This window comes from Oryza sativa, chromosome 2, assembly GCF_034140825.1.
Source record: "Oryza sativa Japonica Group chromosome 2, ASM3414082v1".
In the NCBI taxonomy this organism is placed as follows: domain Eukaryota; kingdom Viridiplantae; phylum Streptophyta; class Magnoliopsida; order Poales; family Poaceae; genus Oryza; species Oryza sativa.
Genome location: NC_089036.1, coordinates 30,095,296 through 30,116,889, shown reverse-complemented (window position 1 = coordinate 30,116,889; position 21,594 = coordinate 30,095,296). Strand labels below are relative to the sequence as shown.

The following is a 21,594-nucleotide window of genomic DNA, read 5'->3' as shown; positions in this document are numbered from 1 at the left end:
GATTACTATCACCAATCCGATACCATATGGTGTCATAGAGAGGCATGAAGTACACAGCCAACGGCTGGCTCTCAGGGATTAAACGTCGGTTCTAAAATATACTCTCCGTTTCGAAATGTTTGAGACCGTTAATTTTTTAGCACATATTTAACCATTCGTCTTATTCAAAACATTTAAGTAATTATTAATTCTTTTCCTATCATTTGATTCATTATAAAATATATTTTTATGCAGGCATATAATTTTACATATTTTACAAAAGTTTTTGAATAAGACGAACGGTCAAACATGTGCTAAAAAATCAACGGTGTCAAACATTTCGAAACGGAGGGAATACTAGTATACTAAGTACAAATTTGAATTGACTGATATCTAATACTATCTAAACGGATATTCGTACGGTCAGATTCGCTAAACAAACTCTTACCACACTATCTAATACTATTACTACTACTAATCTATAAATAGAGAGTCGCTAAATAATAAACTCTTACTATACAATCTAATAACCTGTTTGGTACAACTCCAACTCCTAAATTTAGCTTCAGGAGTTAGGTCTGCAGTGAAGTTGTGGAGCTGTCTAAACCTAGCTTCACAACTCTAGTTCATTTTATGAGAGAACTCCACCCAACTCCACTCCCAGTTTTGGTGGAACTGAAACTGTTTGGCTGAGCTCCAGCTCCAGGAGGGGTGGAGCTGGAGCTGTACCTGTACCAAACAGGCCCTAATACTACTATTAGTAGTATGTAGTGTTAGACTGTAGTATTATATAATATCTAATTCATTATTTGGTTAATATATTTTAGTACGAATGAAGCACCGAAGAGCATTGTTGGTGAAGGTTTTTCCCATGAAAACAAAGTGTACAGAAGCAAGGGAATCGTAAGAAGCATATGAGAACCTGAGCAGAAGACAAGAAAATTTCTCGAGTTCTAATGGGAGACATGGGACTAGTTTATTCCCCACTTGTCTCTAGTGGGGTGCTAATTTACACCAGCCCGTCTTGTGTGTATGATTGATTATCCTTAGCCAAAATCAACGGTACAAAAATCGTAAGTTACAGAAATGTGGTCAATCCAAAAAGGTATACGAAATCAACACCTGAAAAGAATGCCAAAACTTTTGCAATGATCCAACCGCTGTTCACCAACAGAATCTGCTCCAGGCCTATTCAAGAATTAAGATAAAACTGGCGTGTTTTTTTCAGGAGCATACCTCGCTTCTCCGGAACAAAGCTAAGAGCTGCCAGAGTATCTGAGTATATACAAGTCTAGCTAACGCACGGATCAGTTGACGAATAGCCCTTTTCCAAATTGAATTTCGGCTCGCTGGGATATACAAAGACAGTTGCGGCTGAGGCTGAAGGAGTCAGTGCAGCAGAATACCTCACTGAAGTTATTGTTATCCTTGGCAGCTGCTGGGAACCAGAACCAAGCGGCACAAGCTTATGGCTAACAATATGCTCGGTTTTCGGCAGAATGGATGCAGCATGATTGTGAGCCCCAGAGAAGACGAAGTTCTGGGAATCAACAAGAGAGTACTTGATTTCCTGAAGTAAGGATGTTGAATTGTAGATCTTCACATGAAAAGTGAAAGGGATTCCAAGGATAGCATAAGGAGGGCACTCCATGGTCACAACAAGTGGCGGCTCCTCGATATGAACTTCAGGTAACCTTTCTTTCATTATAACACGGCTATCTTGACTCTCTCCAATGCTTGAATCTCTTGACCAGCTCAGGCAAATTTCACCTAGAAAAAAGCTTGGACTAATAGTATGTGGATTCACTGAAAATATTCCTTTGTATTCTTCACTAGGAGCAATAACTGCGTATTCATTGGAAATCCCACTGATCTGTTGCACTGAGCAGAGTTGTTTTCCATCATCATTAGACACAATAGTCATCGTGTGTAGCCGCAAAGGTACCTCTGTGCAATTTCTAGCACTTAAAATAAGCATATTTGACTCGTTGAAAGCAAGAGAACTTTTTTTATCATCATCACTTGAGGATCTGATCCTAGATAATAACAGGGGTTCTCGCCTAAATGGTCTCAAAAACTGTTGACTGACTATCATGGGGATCTTACCTTCAATTTGCAAGCTTCTGTGCACATTAAGTCTGTGCAGTGCTGCTTCTTCAGTCGAGTCCAGGGAATAGCCAAGTGAGACATAGAACATCACTGACATTGCTTGATGCCATTTTATTTCCAATTTGCATGACCAGGAATCACCTGCATATAATGTGGGAACAGATACAACCCCAAACGAGTGCTGGATTTTTCTTATGCTATCAACTTCTTCCTTTGACCCATTTTCCGTGGTCACATCTGAGACACCAAGAAGTTCAACATGATGACTTTCAGATTCTTCTGCTTCCCTAGGACTCATCAAAAGGCCTCCACCTTTGGCATCGACAAGGTTGATTTTCAGTTCACCAGAATGAACTGCGTGTCCTTTTGACAATATGGTCACTGGGACTGTAAATAATTCTCCAACCAATGCAGGACCAGGACAATCTAAGACAAGGTCAACTTGAGCATCTGGCTCTTCAACTTGGATCAGTTTCTGCCCAGAAAAAGCAAGTACATTGTCCTTCATAGGTAATGCCTCTACTTGGTCCTCAAATTTCCACAATGAAAATTCTCCCATTGAAACAGGACTTTCCGCTTGGCAGCAAACTACAAGACGTTTACTTATTGTTGCCTTCACCGCCAAACATTCCAGCTTTCCACTCTGTCCTGCAGAAAGTACTCACATTGTTATTTCATGATAGGACTAACAGAAGGGGAAAAGTTAACATCAGCAAATGCCGAATAAAGCTTAAATTTTGATTTTCAATCTATCAGCCACAGCCAAAATTTGGATTTTAGAACTTAATTTTATAGTTGATTTTGATGTTTTTTCATCGTAGTTCATTTTCCAGCATTGGCATTTAAGTCGCTAAGAACGCATATAAAAGAGTTTTACCCGCAACTTATGTTTTGGTTGCTAATAAGTGTCATGACTTAAAATCGGTTGTACGCAAAACGATGAGACTGGTAATGTCCTGTTGTTTCTGTATGTTCAGATTAAGATACTAATATGACAATATTTACAGGTTACTTTTCAAGAAATAAAACATTTACAAGTTACAATACGTGCAGAGAGCGGGTGGATGAACATCTAATGAAATAAACTATATATAATATATATAACTGATACCTGGTTTAACTTCATGAGTCAACCGCATCCATTTATCAGTGAACAGTGTCAGAGGAGTCTGAACAGCTCCATCATGAACATGTGAATTTGATGCAGAACAATCTTCCTGTGCACTAACTATAACAAAGTTACAGTCGGATTGGTTAAACTGAACCTCCAACTTATCAATCATAACTGGACAAGGAAGATGAGACTGTAGAGAGACACTGACAAGCATTGGTGAATCAGGTTTTACAGATTGATCGTGAAAAGCAACAGATGCGAGAAACACTATCCTTAGTGGACTTATTTGATCAATATCGAGGTGAGTAGATTCTTCCATCAAATGAAGATCAAATTCATCATCAGTGTTCTCCGATGCATGCTTTCCTTCCAAGATATTAATAACTTCCTGCTGTATAAGCTCTCTACTGGAAATGGTAGGAGATCCTGCTGGTCCATTTTTCCTTTTATTTTCTGAATTTCCCTGTCCACTGCCAGAGAATAAAGGTAATGCAGCCATCTCAAGTGAATAACTGATAAAGTCCTTCAGAGACTTAAGTTTCCTTGCACATTCTCTCAAGTAACCTAGGTTTTCCCAAAGTAAAGTGGCCCAACCTTCTTGACGGTATAGGCCAGCAACACCATCAAAAAGTTGTTTTGCATTACTAAAATCCCCTGCTGCATAATACTCAATGGCCATTCCACCACTACAGGCAGAAGCCATTCTTGTGGCACCTAGGCTCCGAAATGATTCATAAGCTTTTCTGAACAATGCAATTATCTCATAGGAATCTTGAAACCTTTCAGCTTCTGACAAAGCATAGCTGGTATACTCAGTATCAGAAAGGCTGCAAGCACAGTGTCAGATATAAGTAGTCATATAAAAATTACGTTAACATCTAAAAGTAACTAAGGGTCAAAGAACTTACGGAAGCACCGCAACTGTATCTCCTTGCTCAAACAAGCGTACATACTGACCAACATATACGGAAGGCATTACTGACTCAGGTAATCCATTGACTCCTTTGGTAAGGCTTACACTTGATGAAGAGAACTCTAAGGCATACCTCTTCTCTCTCAAGTAATTTGCCGCCAACTGCCAGAAGGGAAGGCATCATAAAAAGATCACTAGTGTGGTCAAGTAAAAGGAATGAAATATCCTCTGTTGTAGTGCTGTGTAGGGAGAGGTTGAACCTGATAGTAGTAAGCTGGTTGAAATTCCCACTCGGTCAGTGCGTTGTCAGCAGTGCCAAAACGAGGAGATAGTGTATCCGGAACAGTTGTAGATGTTGTTTCTATGAGCTCACCAAAGACAAGGAACTGCCTGCTAAACCATTCCCAGTGAAGAAAAGCAACTTCTGGTGATCCAACAACACGCTCATAGCTTCTGATATGCTTACGGAACCATGTGATTGCTCCCACAACCTTCCCCCCATGAAGTAATATTGTTGATATCTTAAAGTGAAATTGCTCAGCAACTGCTTTTACCTCAACAAGGCGTTGTGTTGGAGGCAGTCTTGTTGAAGTTCCTATCATCTAAATAAGAGCAATTGTCAATGCAGGGTGTAAAGCCAATAGAAACTGCTTAAGCAATAGTGTCGGAAAAATAAAACAGTAAGGAATCTTGAAGGCTTTCAATATGTAATGTAAGATGCAAACACACATGGAGAGGATAGGGCAGGATAGAGTGGTAGCTTGGATAAATTATCTTTAATGCTAGACAGGTATGAGATCCTCATGAAGTGTTTTCTATATTTAATATTTTAAAAGTAGCACGTGCACAAGAGTATATTCAGCATTACAAATATATACGACATTTGGATGGATAGCAACCATAGCTGTCTTTCTTTATTTACTCATGAGTTCAGTGTCACAATAATCTGGCTTCTAAAAGAGTATGTCAGGTGTGGATTCACTTAATTATCAGTCTTTTAAGGTCTATGGCAAACATGGAACAGGGATCCAATTCACACCTCACGCAGAACACGAATGCCCTCCTCATAGAACTTTAATGCTTCAGGCCAATCCCGCCTAAACTCCGCATAAACAGCGACCTGGTGTTAGAATCAGAAATATCAGAGGAATGCAGCCCAAAAAAAATAAAAATTAGAGTAGTGAGAAGTCATTAGCACTACTGACTTTACCAAGCATGTGAAGAAAAATTTTTGTCCCAATACCACGGGCATTAAGAATGACTAACAGTGCTAAATTGAACCAGAGAGAGATTCCTCTTCCTACCTTGAAACAGTAGCGAATGCTCAGCTCAACAGATGAGAAATTCCTTTTCTCGATGCGAGCTTTGACCCTTCGTCCTTCATCCTTATAGTATGTCGTACATAACTCCGCAAAAACAGTTGTCAACCTTTCAATACAGAACATAATGCAGGTTAGTAGGTATAACTCCAAGGAACACATGAAAAAGAAAAGAGCAAAAGATAGTTTCAAAAAAAAAAGAAATATAACAGTAGAAGATTAAGGGGAAGTTTCAGAGCATACTTGTTGAGAGATTTGGTCCATTCCATTTCATCTCTCTCAACCAAAACAACCAGGTGCTTTGAATCAATTTCTGCACGTTTCCTCAGAGCAACCGTAACATCCTCGCTCAGTTCATCTGCAAAATGTTATTGGCTATCTGGTTAGGTTTGACGACACAAATATCAAGCGAGTATAAGGGTCTGTTATCATAAGGCCCATGCCCAAGCCCAACCCTCGATTCCCATGACGCAGAGTGTAGGCATTGACATGCGTAAAATAACAGATCTAATGCTGTTGCAGATATGGCCAGTTGCAGATTGTTTAGCTAAGCTTCGTAAGCTAAAGTGCTAATTGCTTGTTCAGCGAGAAAATGTATTACTATTACGTATACTCGAGAGGATGCTTACCACCAGCTTGACTCTGTACAAGGATCACCACTAATTTAGTGTTTCTTCCCTGAATCACAGACCTGCAAAAAAAAAATGAACATTACTTGGTATTTGCGAATTCAGTCTGTGCTACACTAGCTGCTTATACACTGCTGATACTTCAGAAAAGTCCTTAATCCAAAAGAGGTCGATAGTTTCCAATTTGCATTGCAGGGGTGATATTTATGAGTTCTGATTATGCGCACATCTATTTGGGATCAACGATGCAAGAGATGTAGAGGAGGTACTTGAGGTTCTCGAGATCGGAGCAGGCCTGGAGCCACTGGGCGGGGTCCCCGGAGACCTGATCGGCCCGGAACATCGCGGCGACGGCGGCGGGCACTCGGGTGCGGTGCTTGAGGAGCCAGTCCTTCTTCAGGATCCCGGCGGGGGCCTGCGGCGGCGCGAGCGGGTCGCGGGCCTTGGCGGTGCGAGCGAGGATGGAGGCCTTGGAGAAGTCCGGGAGGGCGAGCAAGTTCATGGGCGGCTGCCTGGAGCTCAGCGCCGCCGAGATCGCGGGGTGCAGCTCCGGGCACCCCACGATGGACACCAGCGACAGCGGCGGCGTCCGCAGCTCCTCCGGGTAGTCCTCCATGGCCGCCCCACCCGCGGCGCCGCGGCGAGGCGAGGCGAACGGTCGGGAGGCGCTAGGTCCGGTCGCCGCCGGGGTGGTGGCCGGGGAGGACGGGGAGCTCGGATCTGTGGTGACTGTTTGGTTCGTTTGGAAGAACTGGGTGGGGGCGAGGACGACGACGCGCAAGGAGTGGAAACACGTATCGCTATGTGAGATGTAATAATGAATATAGTCAGGGTGTTTTCTATGAAGTCTGAAGGACCTTGTTATAAAATTTCAGAATTCTGACAGTCATCAGGTTAAATGAACAAATCAATAAACTACGTAGTAGCTTGTACTCCCTCCATACTCATAAAGAAAGTCGTTTAATACAATATTTAAGTCAAACATTAGGAATATAAATCATAAATAACTCTCAAGTTGTTGAGTTTGAAAATATAAAAATTATATGAATAGATTTGTCTTAAAAAAAATACTTTCATAAAAATATACATATATCACTTTTCAATAAATATTTTTATAGAAAAAAGAAGTCAAAGTTATGTTTTGGAGATCGTGTCGCTGTCCAAAACGACTTTCTTTACAAGTACGGAGGGAGTAGTTCGTTTATATTGAAAATGAAGATGAACTTAGAGCACGGAAAACAAAAAAATCATAGGCGTATGATTAATTAAGTTTAGTTATTACAAAATTAGAAAATGGTTTTATCTAACATTTCAAAGCAATTTATATATAGATAGTTTTCACACAAAATACACCAGTAGGCAGTTTGAAAAAACTAAAATATAGGGATGCAAGCGGGTCAACCCGCGAGTTCACTTATAGGTCAAATACTCCCTCCGTACTCGTAAAGGAAGTTGTTTTGGACAGTGACACGGTCTCCAAACACATAACTTTGACTTCTTGTTTCTATAAAATTATTTATTGAAAAGTGATATGTGTATAGTTTTGTGAAAGTATTTTTCAAGACAAATCTATTCATATAATTTTTACATTTTCAAACTCAACAACTTGAGAGTTATTTATGATTTATATTCCCAAGGTTTGACTTAAATATTGTCTTAAACGACTTCCTTTACATGTACGGATGGGAGTAGATGATAACTCATGGATTTTTGCAACGTGGTCCGGCTTGCCGCATCTAGATATGCAAGTGGGTCGATCTATAAACTCATTTATAGGTCAAATTAATAGATAACCCGCAAGTCAAATCCATGGGTTACCCACTAATTTTGCCTATAAACGGGTTCGCGGACAAGCCTGCTTGCACCCCTAGTGAAATATTTTTTAATGGCAAAAGAACATGATCTGTTTGGATCCCATGAAGACGAATATTAAGTATGGACATGTAAAACTAGAAAGCCAATAACACATGGTTAATTTAGTTTTAATTATTTTAAACTTAGAAATGGATTTATCTTATATCTTAAAACAATTTCACATAGAAAGTTTTAGCACAAAATACATCGTTTTAGCAGTTTGAAAAACGTGCTAACGAAAATCGAGGTAAAATATGTATCTTATAAGACAACGGAAGTCATTCGAATTTTTTTAGTGAATATCAACAACTAATTCCTAACTACACTAATTCGAAAGTAGAAATCACAGATTCAGAGGTCGGGTGGACCGACACGGGAACAGAGGAGGCCCGTGGTGGTGGGGCGACGCCATGCTCCCTAGCCTCGCCACTCTTCTCGCCAAGTTCACGCTTCCCCTCATTGTGTCGCCAAAGGTGATGACACCTAGCCTCTCTCTCTCCTTTCCCATATCTTCCCATTATGTTCTCTCCTATCTTCACGACGCCGAGGCCTGAGGCCCTCACGACAGCAAAAATGACAACCTAAGCATCAACCTGAGCTTCCCCGTCTTCGTCACCGATAGAGCTCGGTGATGCCGCCGCCACCGTCTAGCTCCTCTCTGCCGACTACCGCCCTTCTCCCTACACAGGCACGTGCCATGGAGGCCTGAATAGAGATGAGGAAGAGAGAGAGGGGAGGAAGAAGATGTTGTTTCAATATTTAGGACCATCATGATTTTTTTTTATTTTCTATTTTTGCTTTTGGTTCCAGGTCAGCTTAACACAGCCTACAAAGCTGCCTTGGGACTACATTCGTTTGTTTTGAAAGATAAAGAACGTGTGTTATACTTATATCTGGTACTGCGGTCCAAAGACACGATTCGAACTCAACGTGAATTATGAGGGACCTAAAGTGAACTTATTCTATCACGCGGTTGGAGTTCAATAGTCTATCAGGCCCATCCGGGCAGAGAGAACAAAGCGGCCCATCCAGGCAGAGAGAACAAAGCGGCCCACCACTGGCGGGAGTAGGCGTAGGAACAATCTGTCCCTCGCTCGCAAGCCGTGGAGATCCATCCTTTTTTTCCCATTGCGTGCCAGTTGCCACCTCTCAACCCCCCGCCCCTGGCTCACCCTCCGGGCCTCCCTCCCCCCTCCTCTCCTCTCCCCTCTCTCGCGGTCGCCTCGGTGCAGCCCGCGAAAATAGCAGCCGCCCGTTCCCTCCCTCTCCCTCTCCCCTGCCCTGCCGAAGCCGCGGCGATGAACGGCGCCACGGCCGGCTCCGGCTCCGGCTCCGACCACGACGACGCGCGCGCCGCCGAGGAGGCCAGAGGGGAGGAGGCGGCAGGCCGTGCCGTGGAGGTTGAGGAGGAGGAGGAGGAGGAGGAGGCGGTGCCCGTGGCGGAGGAGAGGGCCGCGTGGGGCGGCGGCGGCACTCCCCCGACCCCCGAGCCGAAGAGCGACGCGGACGCGGAGGGCGCGGGCTCGCTGGATCGGGTGGAGCTCAATGCAGGGGCGGGCGGCGGCCGTGAGCGCGAGGACGACGAGGGGGAGGACGAGGCCGTGGGGGCGAGGGGGGTGGAGATGAACGGGGAGGACGCCATGAGCCACGACGGCCACGACGGCGATGAGGATGGCGATGACGAGGAGGACGGCGACGACGGCGAGGAGGAGGAGGAGGAGGATGATGATGAGGAGGATGACGATGACGACTCCACCCCCGATGCGTCGCCGAGGGCGGAGGCGAAGGCGGAGGGCGAGAGCTCCACCGTGATGGCGGGCTGCGCCAACCAGCCCGCTGAGCCCGACCCCTTCCTCGACGGTGACGACTCTGGAACGGAGGAGGAGCAGGCGGCGTTCATGGTGGAGCTGGAGCGCTTCCACAGGGAGCACGGCCTCGAGTTCAAGCCTCCCAAGTTCTATGGCAAAGGTCTCAACTGCCTCAAGTGCGTGTCTTTCTACACCTCTCGTTTCTGTTAGCTCCTCAACCCGAGTACACCCATCTCTTCTCGTCTAAGCTTGCTCTGTTCCTTTTCCAATCCAGGTTATGGAGGCAGGTTGCCCACCTGGGAGGCCATGAGCAGGTATGGTCCTCGACTCCTTGTCACTAGCTTGCTCGCTGCTGCTACTGTAGAGTAAAATATTTTCGGTGACATATGTCCGGGTGGATCACGATCAAATAAGTTCAACAGTGATTAGTGAGCTGCAAGGACCTGAGTTATATTTATTCTAGTTAAATATTTTGCTTGTTCAGGTAACAATTTGTAAACTATGGCGTCAAGTTGGAGAGACTTTCAGGCCGCCAAAGTAAGCCTCTAATTTTCACAGAACATGTTATTCGCAGAAAAAAAAAGACTTCCATATGTGAGTAATTTGTTGCTGCCGTAATCCTTTGCAGGACGTGCACTACTGTATCGTGGTCGTTCCGAATTTTCTATGAGAAGGTGATGCATTTGCTGCATGATTTTCTTTTGCCTCTGTACTTGTCACAAGAGAACTTCCCCCTTTTCAGTTCTTTCTGTCACAAGTAAATGGTCACCAACAATCATTTTTTTTCCTGCAATCAGTATCATATCGCATCAACTTTATTGTAAGTTTTAGTTGCAAAACTGTTAGACTTATTAGTATAGTTCTTAGTTTCAAACATAAGAATTGATCTAAAATGATGGGTCTGCCTTTATTAGTGTAAAAATTTTAGGGGTTCCCGTGTCAGTTAATGTTGCTTCCTTTTTTGGCAGGGAATATTTAATGTTCTTACTTCTTACTTTTAGTTTAACGAGCAATTATCTTACTTGATGCGTCCCTTCATCATTTTATTGAAACTGTTGCGCTTTCTTCAGATGCTATTACTCTTAATTCTTTAGATCATTAATTTTCTTAGTTATTTATATGCTAACTGATGCATGTTTTGGATGGAATATAGTACAGAAGCATTATTGTAAGCTTAGATTCCATCCCATATTTATGCATTGTTTTCTGCTTGATTTGTTAATTTTTGTTTCTCATTAACTTAGGCACTTCTCGAGTATGAAAAATACAAAGTCCGAACTGGCCAGCTTCAAGTACCATTGTCTGCTTTACCACAGCCTGGTGGTACTGGCCGTGAGGTAATTGTTCTAATAGTGCAGTTTTTAATAAGAGCTCTAATTTATTAATTCAGTTTATATTTTAGTTCAATACTGTACAATTTAACGGGATTCACCCTATTTGTGTAAATCTTTAATAATTAGATGAACACATGCTGTCCTTTTAGGACCTGTCTAATTCGCGCCTGCGCCAAAAGTCATGATCAGTTACGGACAGGATGCAGCCACGCAGGACTTTTTTTTAAAAAAAAAATCATCACTGGAAGAATAGTAAGACGAGAGCACCCAGAAGGCCTCAATCCAGTTCTTGTGTCCCCAACTCGTGCAGCTTGCATCTCATTTCTTGAACTCCCCAGTCACAGTCACGCATGGGCATGGCACATTTGTTTATAGCTTTTCGTGCATAGTCTCCCCTAATCCTTTCCCTGGAATTTGTAGCCCTTCTTGTTCTGCATCCCGAAAAGGGAAACTTTCAACTTCTCATTGCAAAAAAAAAAAAAGATGCTACTAAAAACCTTTGATTGGACAACTTTCATCTGGAACTGAAAACTTTCACCTGGAACTTTCATCTGGTTACTGAAAACTTTCTTTTGGAGACTAAGCTTTCTACTAGAGATTGAAAAGCTTCCTATTGGAGACTAAAGAGCTTTTGATCGGAAAACTTTCACATGGAGACTTTCATCTCGAGCTAAAGCTTTGGAGCACACAACTTTCATATAGAAAACCAAAAGAATAAAACGGAAAAGAGAAGGGAAAGCATAATCAATGTGCTTGTCAGGGGCCTCCTGAGTGAATGCCAAGCCTAAACAAAATTGCATACCCCTTCGTGTCGATCAGGCCCGTATGCTAGCATTCCTCACAATGTGCGTGAGGGGATTTACTTTTTTTTTTATATCCATTTGTTTATGGAATGGTGTTACGCCTTTGTTAGCATGCACCTCATTAGTCATGTATAAATGAAAGCTGTGATATTTACACCAACCTAGCTGAATTAAGGACACAGTCTGGTTATATCCGGAAAGACCAAGGGATTTTAGTCACTGAATTCCTTCTGAAAATTGAGTGTTGGTTATGGATCCAATTTTATTGACATAGACGCACTAATAACTGATTTAAGATGCCTGCCATTTGTTAAGGTTTCCATCAAGATGTGTGGTGTTGCGTTGTTGCCAAAAGTGTTTTCTTGTCGATGCGTGTAAACTACTAGTTTTAGCTAGCTTGACAAGTTTGTTTACTGCCTTGCAGATTGGTATGAATCAATCATCTTCTGCCAGAGTTAGAAGGGATTCTGCAGCGCGTGCTATGCAGGGTTGGCATGCTCACCGTCTCCTTACCAATGGCATATATGGAGATCAAATGTTGAAGGTTAAAAAGATCTTGCTCTTTGTTTACATGTACCTTTTCAAGTCACCAACTATTTAATCAGAAAAGATTCAAACTTGTACAGGAAAAAGATTCAGTCCCTTCTTCAAGTCGTGGTAAGAACCTAAAGTATTTGGTATGTTTGATAAGTTTTCTTTCAGCAGTGCATCTGTTGTTTTTTCTCATTTATTTGTTTTGACACATTTAGGAGTACTCAAGAGGAAGAAAGCATCTAGTCCAGAGTGTGCTATCAAGGTGTCTCGTACAAAAATAAACAAATCACAGTTAAGACTTCCTTTCCTTTCTGTTGGTTATATAGCATTGGCTGATAATGACTTGGATTTAGCTACGGAATATGTCATTACAAAATTTTATAGGAAAATCCTAAAAATTACAGTTACATTTTGTTCAATTAAGCTTCTCAGCAGAATTTAAATCCATATATTTGGATACTTAGCCTATGAAGCCTGAACTTGTATTTATGTAACGGGATTCTCAATTTCAGGGATGACTCAATGGTCACTGATGTTGGAGAACCTGCCGAGTGGGTGAAGATTAATGTACGACAGACTGTAAGTCTCATATGGTGCATTGATATTACAGACAAGTTTTTCAGTGCTCTTCTGAAATCCTAATAGCATATGAGCTGGTTTTTCTGTTGAGTTGCCATTTTTATTCGGGAGAAATCTCTTCATTTGGCTGTTTCTTTCCTGCAGAAAGATTGTTTCGAAATCTATGCTCTGGTTCCTGGACTTCTACGCGAAGAGGTGAAAAAATATCTTTAATGTTGAACGCATCACTTCAAACTGTTCCATTTTCCTAAAATAAATACCTGACTTAATTTGTGCGTAACAAACAAAAAGCTTCCACTTCTTGAACTGAGGCACTACCTGCGAGAAGAAATGAATTGTTGAATTTTGTTCTAAATGGTGCAGGTGCATGTTCAGTCAGATCCTGCTGGGCGTCTGGTTATAACTGGGGACCCAGAGCAGCCTGATAATCCTTGGGGGATCACTCCATTCAAGAAGGTGATAGCAGCAATTTGAATACTAATTTGAGCACGTTTGCATTCTCTTCAGATAACATGAAGTGATTACTCTTTCTCAGGTGGTCAATCTGCCATTGAGGATCGATCCTCATCAAACATCCGCCGTTGTCACGCTTCATGGCCAACTATTTGTTCGTGCACCATTTGGGCATGCTGATATGTAGATAGTTTCCTTTGAGTGCAGATACCACTGGCCCGGTGGTATTTCTGGAATTCTTTATAGGTTTGTGATTCACCGTTGCATCTATCCCTTGCTTCAAATTAAGCTCGTCATGCTTTGATATCAGGTATTCTGTTTTTCATGCAGGCTTTAGACAATTTTGTTGCAGAAGCAAGTTTTTGTGTGAGCAGACGCTCAATGCCGAGCTGACAACGGAATTTTGCTGTAATCAGTAGCAAGACTTGGGGATCTGCTATAATAGTATTGTTTATAGTAGTTGACATAAGTAGGCTGGTTTATTTTGGTTTGACCTACCGGAGATTTTTGTTTTGTTGTTTATTTTTAGTCGGAAGCAGAGTATATCAAAATAGAGAGATGAAAATAGGTTAAATGAAAGCTTAACTTCTTTATTTTTTGGAAAACAAAGGATTAGTTTCTTAACATTATTATTTACTATTTTCATAGTAATGTTTATAAGTGCCTCTGGGCAATGCTTGTCCTTAAGCAAATTTTTTATGCTTGCATTTGATTCCTCGTCCCAATGGACTATTGAATTCTAAATTTTGTTGCTGGCTATCATCGAATATTAAGGTCCATGTTCTTTTCAGCTATTTCACTAGATATTGTTTGTGGATTATTTGTTTCATGTGTCCAAAAATATTGAAGCTGTTGCTAACTTTTCTCTAAAATTTACATGAGCCATCTCTAATGAATTTCGTTGGATTTGGTGAAAAAAATTCCACATATACAATCTTATCTACATCGAATTTATACCGTATTAGATTACCTGATAGAGGCATTATTTTCCAATGCTATTGGGTGGGTTGATTTGATAGACTTCTTTTGCTTTTGATAAATAATAGCGATAAAAATACCAAACTAAAACCCCTTGAAATCAAGGGCAGCCCCATCGTTTGGCATACTTGAGGAAAAAACGGAACGGCATATTTGCAAATAAAAAATAATTGTGAATAAAACTTTTATATACATGTTTTCAACAATCCAAAAGCAAAGGCTGGAAAATAAACTATGATGAAAAATTCCCAAAATCAACTTCAAATTTAAGGTTGAAAAATTTAAATTTTGGTTGATAAGTATAATCGAAAAGATGAGAATGCGAGGTTGCGTTCGTTGGAATGAGTTGGGAACTAATCCCTTGCACACAAATGGAACGAATTGTAGCGTATGATTAATTAAGTATTAGCTTATTTATTTTTTATGAGAAATTAATTAATATGATTTTTTAAAGTAAATTTCATATATAAACTTTTTACAAAAGGCAATACGTTCGAGATGTGAAAAAACGAGGAATGTGAGTTGAGAAAGCCGGCAAAAGAACACATCCCTAATAGCTCCAGTAACTGAGCCCACTTGTAACTGCGATCCTACGGCCCAACTCCCAGGGCCCATCAATTAGTAGTGAAACAAATCCGGTGGTGGGCCCGATTCGCAATTCGCCAAACGGCAGGGACCCGACGCGACCGCATCGGCATCGCGGCAGCGGCAGCGTGCGGTGCCGACTTGTGGGAGGAGCCGCCTCCTCCGCCTCCGACTATATAACAAAAATCCTCCCGCACCCCCGGCACATCGTCCCCGCTAGTCGCCGCCAGTCACCAAGCCCCGAGCCCACCCCCCCAAGCTACCAGCACAGAACGAATCGGAGCGCCGCGCCGCGCCGCGCTGCGTCACCGGCGATGGACTCCGACTACGGCGTGCCGCGCGAGCTCTCGGAGGTGCAGAAGAAGCGCGCGCTCTACCAGCCCGAGCTGCCCCCCTGCCTCCAGGTCCGCACCCACCCATTGCCGCTAATCCTCCTTCCCCTGCGTGCGACATTGCGGTCCCTGGCGCGGCTTCCCGGCCCTAGATCTGTGTGCTTCCGGACCGCGCGGCGCCAGATCCCGCGCCGCTCCGGCGTCCGGATCAGTCCATCTCACCGGCGCTGGTCGTGTATACTGTTCGTCTGCTTCCGATTTGATTTCTCGGGGGTCTTAGGCCATAGGTTTACGTGTATCAGCTGTCAGTCTGTCACTCGTTTTCGGGGAACCAGATTGGATCTGAATCGTGCTGGACCTCGCCTGCGAGGTGCAGGGCTCTGTCTAGCAATGTACTAGTAGATCCAACCGGCGTGCCTGGCTTGCGGGAGGCTGCGTGCGCGGGGGAATTTTTTTTTTTGAAAGCTCGTTTTGCCGTGTTGGTATTGTCGTGTTGCTGTTTTATTTATGAGTTTAGTAGTGGAGCGTAGCAACTTGGAATAAACAGTAGATGGATTGATTCGTCTACAGCAACCATGGACTTTTCTTTTTGGACTAGCTTTCACGGTCCTGTGTTGTGTTGTTTACTTTTGTGGTGACCCATGAATCGCTATCAAATCGTAAGACTTTCTCCTGTTTAGTTATGCTGTTTGACTGGTGGCTGGATCGGATGAATTCATGATAATTTTGCGAATGATTTTCTCGCGTGCGTGTGATTGGTGGTGGATGAATGATTTTGTGAATTCACGCTCTGAATTTCTTCACTCCATGTAAATCAGGGCACCACTGTGAGAGTGGAGTATGGTGACGCTGCAATTGCTGCTGATCCTGCAGGCGCTCATGTGATCAGCCACGCGTTCCCCCACACATACGGGCAGCCCCTGGCCCATTTTCTCCGGAAGACGGCTAATGTCCCCGATGCTACTGTCATATCAGAGCATCCTGTTGTCAGGTATATATGTATTTTTTACTTGTGATATTCAATTTTTTTACTTGATATGCCATCTGCTGCAAGACAAGAAACTGTTTTGAAAAAAAGAAACCAAATACTAGTAGTAAAGTATTTGTCAAATTATAAGAGAATGCTGGAGAGAAATTACATCAAATTATTTGTCTTCGCCTCTCACTGCCTGCACATATAAGACATCTGATTGTTTTGTTTTGGATGCAGGGTTGGTGTTGTTTTCTGCGGAAGGCAGTCCCCGGGAGGCCATAATGTCATCTGGGGACTCCATGAGGCAATTAAGGCTCACAACCCAAACAGCAAACTTATTGGTTTTCTTGGTGAGTCCTTTGATATGCAACTATGAATGTATTAATAGTTCGTTCCCTTTGTTCTCATGTCTGCTTGTTGCGTCCAATCAGACTTTCAGCGTTTGCTTAAATAGCTTCACAAGCTACTTAGCACACTATGTGTTGTCGACTTCCCCTAGCAGCCACCAGTGTTTTAATTTGAATTAACTCAGCATTTTTGTTATATTTTATTTGTTTTCATTACCTTAGCAGGTGATCACAACTGTATAGCATCAATACATCATTTAGTATTTTTGTCACATAAGTAGTGACATCTAAAGCTCTTCAACCGAACTTTGCTAGGTCCACTTAATGAAATTAACAACACAGTGACATACCTATACTAAAAAAAAAAAAACAATCAGTGATGCTTTGCTACAAGATCTTGGACAGAGTACCTATCTTTCTTAAGTGTCTAATCCAAATCAAATGTGTTAATTTTGTGATTGGCATCCTGTGCATGAATCCCCCCAAGGCGGGCTTCTGTCTCTCATGCCTGCTTTTCTGAACATGTCTAACACTTGGAGCTAATGCTTACAGATTTTCTTTAACTGTTTCTTATGTTTGTGTTTATTTCGTTCTTTTGTTGAAACAGGTGGAAGTGATGGTCTTCTCGCACAGAAAACTTTGGAGATCACCGACGAAGTTCTTTCTTCATATAAAAACCAAGGTGGTTATGATATGCTTGGCCGGACAAAGGATCAAATTAGAACAACAGAGCAGGTCAATGGTGCCATGGCTAGTTGTCAGGCTTTGAAGTTGGATGCTTTAGTAATCATTGGAGGTAGGCTTTGTGGCATTAGTCTACTAAATAGCTACATTGTGTATATTTTTTTTAATCCTAACATCTGTTTAATTTCTGGTTTCTGAAGGTGTTACATCCAATACGGATGCTGCTCAACTTGCTGAGACTTTTGCTGAGGCTAAGTGTGCAACGAAGGTATATCATAATTCCCTTTTCTTGTTGCAGTCCGTGCCTTGGTTCCTGATTCCCTATTTCCATTGCAAGTGTATGTTTTACTTGCCTGTAAATGGCATGACACAATTTATTATTGAACAGGTTGTAGGTGTTCCTGTAACTTTGAATGGGGACCTTAAGAATCAGTTTGTTGAGACAACCGTTGGTTTTGATACCATATGCAAGGTAGCTTTACATTACTATGCTGGGGCTCCATTTACCTTTACTGTCCTTCCATTACCTCTATATGATGCATAACTGACCTGTTAGGCATGTTTGGTTTTGTCAATTGAGGTTGTTTATGTATGCGAAAGTGTGTTTTTTGTGCTATGGATAACTTTCCAAGTTGCCCATTCAAAAATACTACGCATTTAATTTACCACTTTGCAATTTTTATTTATTGTTGAACTTATTTATTATTATAACAGGTGAACTCACAACTTATAAGCAATGTATGCACCGATGCTCTTTCGGCTGAGAAGGTAATATCTAATATGGTTGATCCGCTTCTTCTTTAGTTGGATGTACTTTCGTGTCTGTGATACTATTTAGCTATGGTCAATTCCTTTATTTTTTTCTCAGAATTAAATAATCAAATTGAATTGAGACAGTAAAAAAAACTCTGAATTGATACTGTTAAGTCCCAGTACAGAAAGAGCTAAACAAATATAGAACACGGGCTATAATTTGCGGTTCACTCCTTAATTCGGCCTATGTGGGAGGTTCACACTTCACACACAGGTGTACACAATCTTTGTATAGGCAATAAAGGATGCCAATACTGATTGATAACAATGCAAATTCGCCTAGGTCCATTAGACAACTGAATTATCCTTTTTCTTGGGGTTCCATGGTCCATTTGTTCTTCAGTATTTCTCTCAGCGTGGTTATTCAGTAGACATACTTTTCCAGCAAGGCCTGCTGAGCCTTCCTGTTTACAAATTCACATTACAAAAGTAACAATTTTATATGCCTTGTGGTTGTATTCTTTCTGGCAGTATTACTACTTTATTCGCATGATGGGGCGGAAGGCTTCTCATGTGGCATTGGAGTGTGCTCTTCAATCACATCCGAATATGGTTTGGACTTTTCAACTTTTCGCTTATGCTTCCTGAGTTGCTGCAAATTCTTCTTGCATTTGTTTGAACCTGTATCATATGTTCAGGTTATCCTAGGTGAGGAGGTTGCTGCATCAAAACTTACCATCTTTGATATCACGAAGCAGATATGTGATGCAGTTCAGGCAAGGGCTGAGAAGGGTAGGGGCCTTCTATTGTGATATGCTCATGTAACCTTGCTTTCACCAATGAAATGCCATTTTGTGAAAATTTATGAATTTACTTAACCTTATATTTGTTGCACAGATAAGTATCACGGAGTTGTACTTATTCCGGAGGGACTCGTGGAGAGTATTCCTGAATTATATGCTTTGCTTCAGGTAAGTTTGTACATGCCATATGGCTATTCATTTACAACATTTCTAAGTGGCATCTATGTAATTGTAGGAAATTCATGGGCTTCACGGCAAAGGTGTTTCCATGGAGAATATCTCCTCACAGCTTTCACCTTGGGCATCTGCACTATTTGAGTTTTTGCCCCCATTTATTAGGAAGCAGGTGTGTATTGTCTGATACTCATCTATCAACTCTTGGACATTCATAACTCTCATCAGGTCTCTGATATTGCATTGTTGTTTTCTGATGCAGCTGCTTCTCCATCCTGAATCTGATGACTCAGCTCAACTTTCTCAGGTATATTATAGTATATGCAGCAATACTTTCAGTCATTTGCGTATGCTTTTTTTGTTTCATTTCATTATGTCTGATTACAACCTCCACATGGTTACCGGTGCAGATTGAAACCGAAAAACTTTTGGCCCAATTAGTTGAGGATGAAATGAACAGGCGTATGGTATGCTTTCTGCAGCCTTTCTTGTAACTGTCTCTTGGTTCTGAGGCATTACTGATGTCTCAGTCTACATGTGGAGTGAGTAATATTTATATTGGCTCATGATGTTCTTGGTATCTCTGCAGAAGGAAGGCACTTACAAAGGAAAGAAATTCAATGCGATCTGTCACTTTTTTGGCTACCAAGCTAGGGGTTCACTGCCTTCAAAGTTTGACTGCGATTACGCCTATGCAAGTTTCAGCTCACCTTTCTACTTGGACAAAGCAATTTTATTTTGCTGTTGATTAATTATATGTATGTTGTTTGGCTTCAGGTTCTTGGGCACGTGTGCTACCACATCTTAGCTGCTGGTTTGAATGGTTACATGGCTACTGTGACAAATCTTAAGAGTCCTGCGAACAAATGGCGATGTGGTGCGGCTCCGATTTCGGTGAGATTACTACTGTGCACCCCCTTTTGGCAAAATTAGATGAGTATGATATGAATGAAGGGAACACCTAACCCACAATTCTTTTCCCTTTAGTCTATGATGACCGTGAAGAGATGGTCACGTGGTCCTGCGGCTACTCAAATAGGGAAACCTGCTGTCCATATGGCTACTGTCGACTTGAAAGGCAAAGCATTCGAGTAAGTGTGTACACAATCTATTAATCCCATCTTATATTCGATCGCTGTACAGTTGCTGTCATTGGTCTAAAGAAGATGCATAATCTCATTGACAATAACAAACTTGTGTTTACAGGCTATTGAGGAACAATTCTACCAGCTTCTTAATCGACGACATCTACAGAAACCCAGGACCACTCCAATTCGAAGGAGCAGGTGCTGATTCAAAGCCTATTTCACTGTGCGTGGAAGATCAAGACTATATGGGCAGGATCAAGAAACTCCAGGAATACTTGGAGAAGGTACTTTCCATAATCCCAATAATTGATCGATCTTCGTATCGAACAATCTGAATTCCTGTGGACAAATGGCACATGTTGGTGTCTATTCTAACTGTTGTTGCTGCGCAGGTGAAAAGCATCGTGAAGCCTGGGTGCTCGCAGGATGTTCTCAAGGCAGCGCTGAGCGCTATGTCATCTGTGACCGAGACATTGGCGATCATGACATCGTCTTCCACTGGCCAGGGAACCCCACTCTGAGTCAAATGGATTACTAAATCCACATTCGCTTGTGTCATCTGACATGTGGGGTTAGAAACAGTGATGTTGCAACCCCACGGCTTTCTTTTTCGTGTTTTTTCTTTGGAGAGTTTTGCCATTTTTGAGCCGGTAGCGTGAGTCTGCTATTGATGTGTTTGGTTGGACTGGAATAATAATTGTTCAGACAGCGATGTTCTTAAATAAACCAAATTTTGGTAGGCAAAAAATTACAGTTTGTGTTTTTCTTCCCTCCTTCGAGAGGGTTGCACTGGAGGAGTAATGGCTGATGGTACATAACTCGTGAGGCCAACTGCGTGGATCGGAAGAGCGCTGGTGTGGAGGATCAGGAGGCAAAGCTCCGGCCGCAAGGTTTGGCCGGGACCCCATTCGCTGCGTAAGCCGAAAGGCCAAAAAGGAAATTTCTAGAGTCCCTGATCGCTGATAACCGATAGTATTGGGTCTGTTCGGCAGCCCTATACAGCGGCTGTGCAGCTGCTACCATTGATCTTCTATAAATTTCACTGTAGCAGCTGGCTGCCAATTAGAGCTACCGAACAGGCCAATTCTTTTTTGTTGGAGAAACGTTATTTTCTTTCCCGATGGCGAATCCCTACTGTTCTCGAGATACGTTGGCAAATGACCATTTGATAATCCTTGGAATGGTAAAACATAGAGCAGGTTAAAAATGCAAATATTAAAAAATTACCTAATATCATTTTTTCCTATCAAATAAATAAAATGAGTAAGTCCTCAAACCCACGCTGGTTAGCCCATCAAATTGTTGAGGGAAAGGAGAGGACCTGTCACTCAGTTTTGAACCTTTGAACCGAATTAACGAAATATTAATTTTTGTTCCAAGATGAGGTTCTTGTTGGTAAAGCTGCGCCGTTTTGGTTTGATATCAAAATATTGCCATACCAATGTTTTG

The 21,594-nt window shown here is 42.0% G+C and overlaps 3 protein-coding genes across 3 annotated transcripts; 2 read left to right on the top strand and 1 right to left on the bottom strand.

Annotated features, from left to right (window-relative positions):
- Positions 1 to 921: 921 nt before the first annotated feature.
- Positions 922 to 6,826, bottom strand: LOC4330514 (uncharacterized). The gene is made up of 9 exons (XM_015770079.3): positions 6,333 to 6,826; positions 6,064 to 6,125; positions 5,678 to 5,792; positions 5,420 to 5,543; positions 5,155 to 5,235; positions 4,376 to 4,717; positions 4,111 to 4,277; positions 3,200 to 4,029; positions 922 to 2,736 (listed from the first exon to the last, which is right to left on the bottom strand). Exons 1-9 carry the CDS (start codon positions 6,677 to 6,679, stop codon positions 1,271 to 1,273), a joined length of 3,534 nt encoding a protein of 1,177 aa, XP_015625565.1. The 5' UTR covers positions 6,680 to 6,826; the 3' UTR covers positions 922 to 1,270.
- A 2,250-nt stretch (positions 6,827 to 9,076) lies between these two features.
- LOC4330513 (AT-rich interactive domain-containing protein 5) lies at positions 9,077 to 14,135 on the top strand. The gene is made up of 13 exons (XM_015768430.3): positions 9,077 to 9,901; positions 10,000 to 10,039; positions 10,210 to 10,262; positions 10,354 to 10,399; positions 10,970 to 11,062; positions 12,287 to 12,406; positions 12,489 to 12,519; positions 12,612 to 12,687; positions 12,909 to 12,975; positions 13,120 to 13,170; positions 13,339 to 13,431; positions 13,511 to 13,674; positions 13,759 to 14,135. Exons 1-12 carry the CDS (start codon positions 9,216 to 9,218, stop codon positions 13,613 to 13,615), a joined length of 1,461 nt encoding a protein of 486 aa, XP_015623916.1. The 5' UTR covers positions 9,077 to 9,215; the 3' UTR covers positions 13,616 to 13,674; positions 13,759 to 14,135.
- A 932-nt stretch (positions 14,136 to 15,067) lies between these two features.
- Positions 15,068 to 20,893, top strand: LOC4330512 (pyrophosphate--fructose 6-phosphate 1-phosphotransferase subunit alpha). Its single transcript, XM_015767206.3, has 18 exons — positions 15,068 to 15,395; positions 16,142 to 16,314; positions 16,534 to 16,646; positions 17,251 to 17,439; positions 17,528 to 17,595; positions 17,716 to 17,799; positions 18,042 to 18,095; positions 18,612 to 18,692; positions 18,779 to 18,872; positions 18,978 to 19,051; positions 19,119 to 19,229; positions 19,320 to 19,364; positions 19,468 to 19,524; positions 19,647 to 19,751; positions 19,835 to 19,951; positions 20,045 to 20,148; positions 20,264 to 20,429; positions 20,538 to 20,893. Exons 1-18 carry the CDS (start codon positions 15,306 to 15,308, stop codon positions 20,664 to 20,666), a joined length of 1,854 nt encoding a protein of 617 aa, XP_015622692.1. The 5' UTR covers positions 15,068 to 15,305; the 3' UTR covers positions 20,667 to 20,893.
- Positions 20,894 to 21,594: the final 701 nt, after the last annotated feature.

Bases quoted from the DNA above. Each gene is read 5' to 3' on its own strand.
- LOC4330513 (XM_015768430.3), top strand. From the start codon at position 9,216: ATGAACGGCGCCACGGCCGGCTCCGGCTCCGGCTCCGACCACGACGAC. The intron at 10,040-10,209 runs GTATGGTCCTCG...TTGCTTGTTCAG, and splicing joins ACCTGGGAGGCCATGAGCAG to GTAACAATTTGTAAACTATG. The intron at 12,976-13,119 runs GTAAGTCTCATA...TCTTTCCTGCAG, and splicing joins AGATTAATGTACGACAGACT to AAAGATTGTTTCGAAATCTA.
- LOC4330514 (XM_015770079.3), bottom strand. From the start codon at position 6,679: ATGGAGGACTACCCGGAGGAGCTGCGGACGCCGCCGCTGTCGCTGGTG. The intron at 5,236-5,419 runs GTAGGAAGAGGA...TTCTAACACCAG, and splicing joins GCATTCGCTACTGTTTCAAG to GTCGCTGTTTATGCGGAGTT. The intron at 4,030-4,110 runs GTAAGTTCTTTG...CTGTGCTTGCAG, and splicing joins GATACAGTTGCGGTGCTTCC to CCTTTCTGATACTGAGTATA.
- LOC4330512 (XM_015767206.3), top strand. From the start codon at position 15,306: ATGGACTCCGACTACGGCGTGCCGCGCGAGCTCTCGGAGGTGCAGAAG. The intron at 19,052-19,118 runs GTAAGTTTGTAC...ATGTAATTGTAG, and splicing joins AATTATATGCTTTGCTTCAG to GAAATTCATGGGCTTCACGG. The intron at 19,230-19,319 runs GTGTGTATTGTC...TTTCTGATGCAG, and splicing joins CCCCATTTATTAGGAAGCAG to CTGCTTCTCCATCCTGAATC.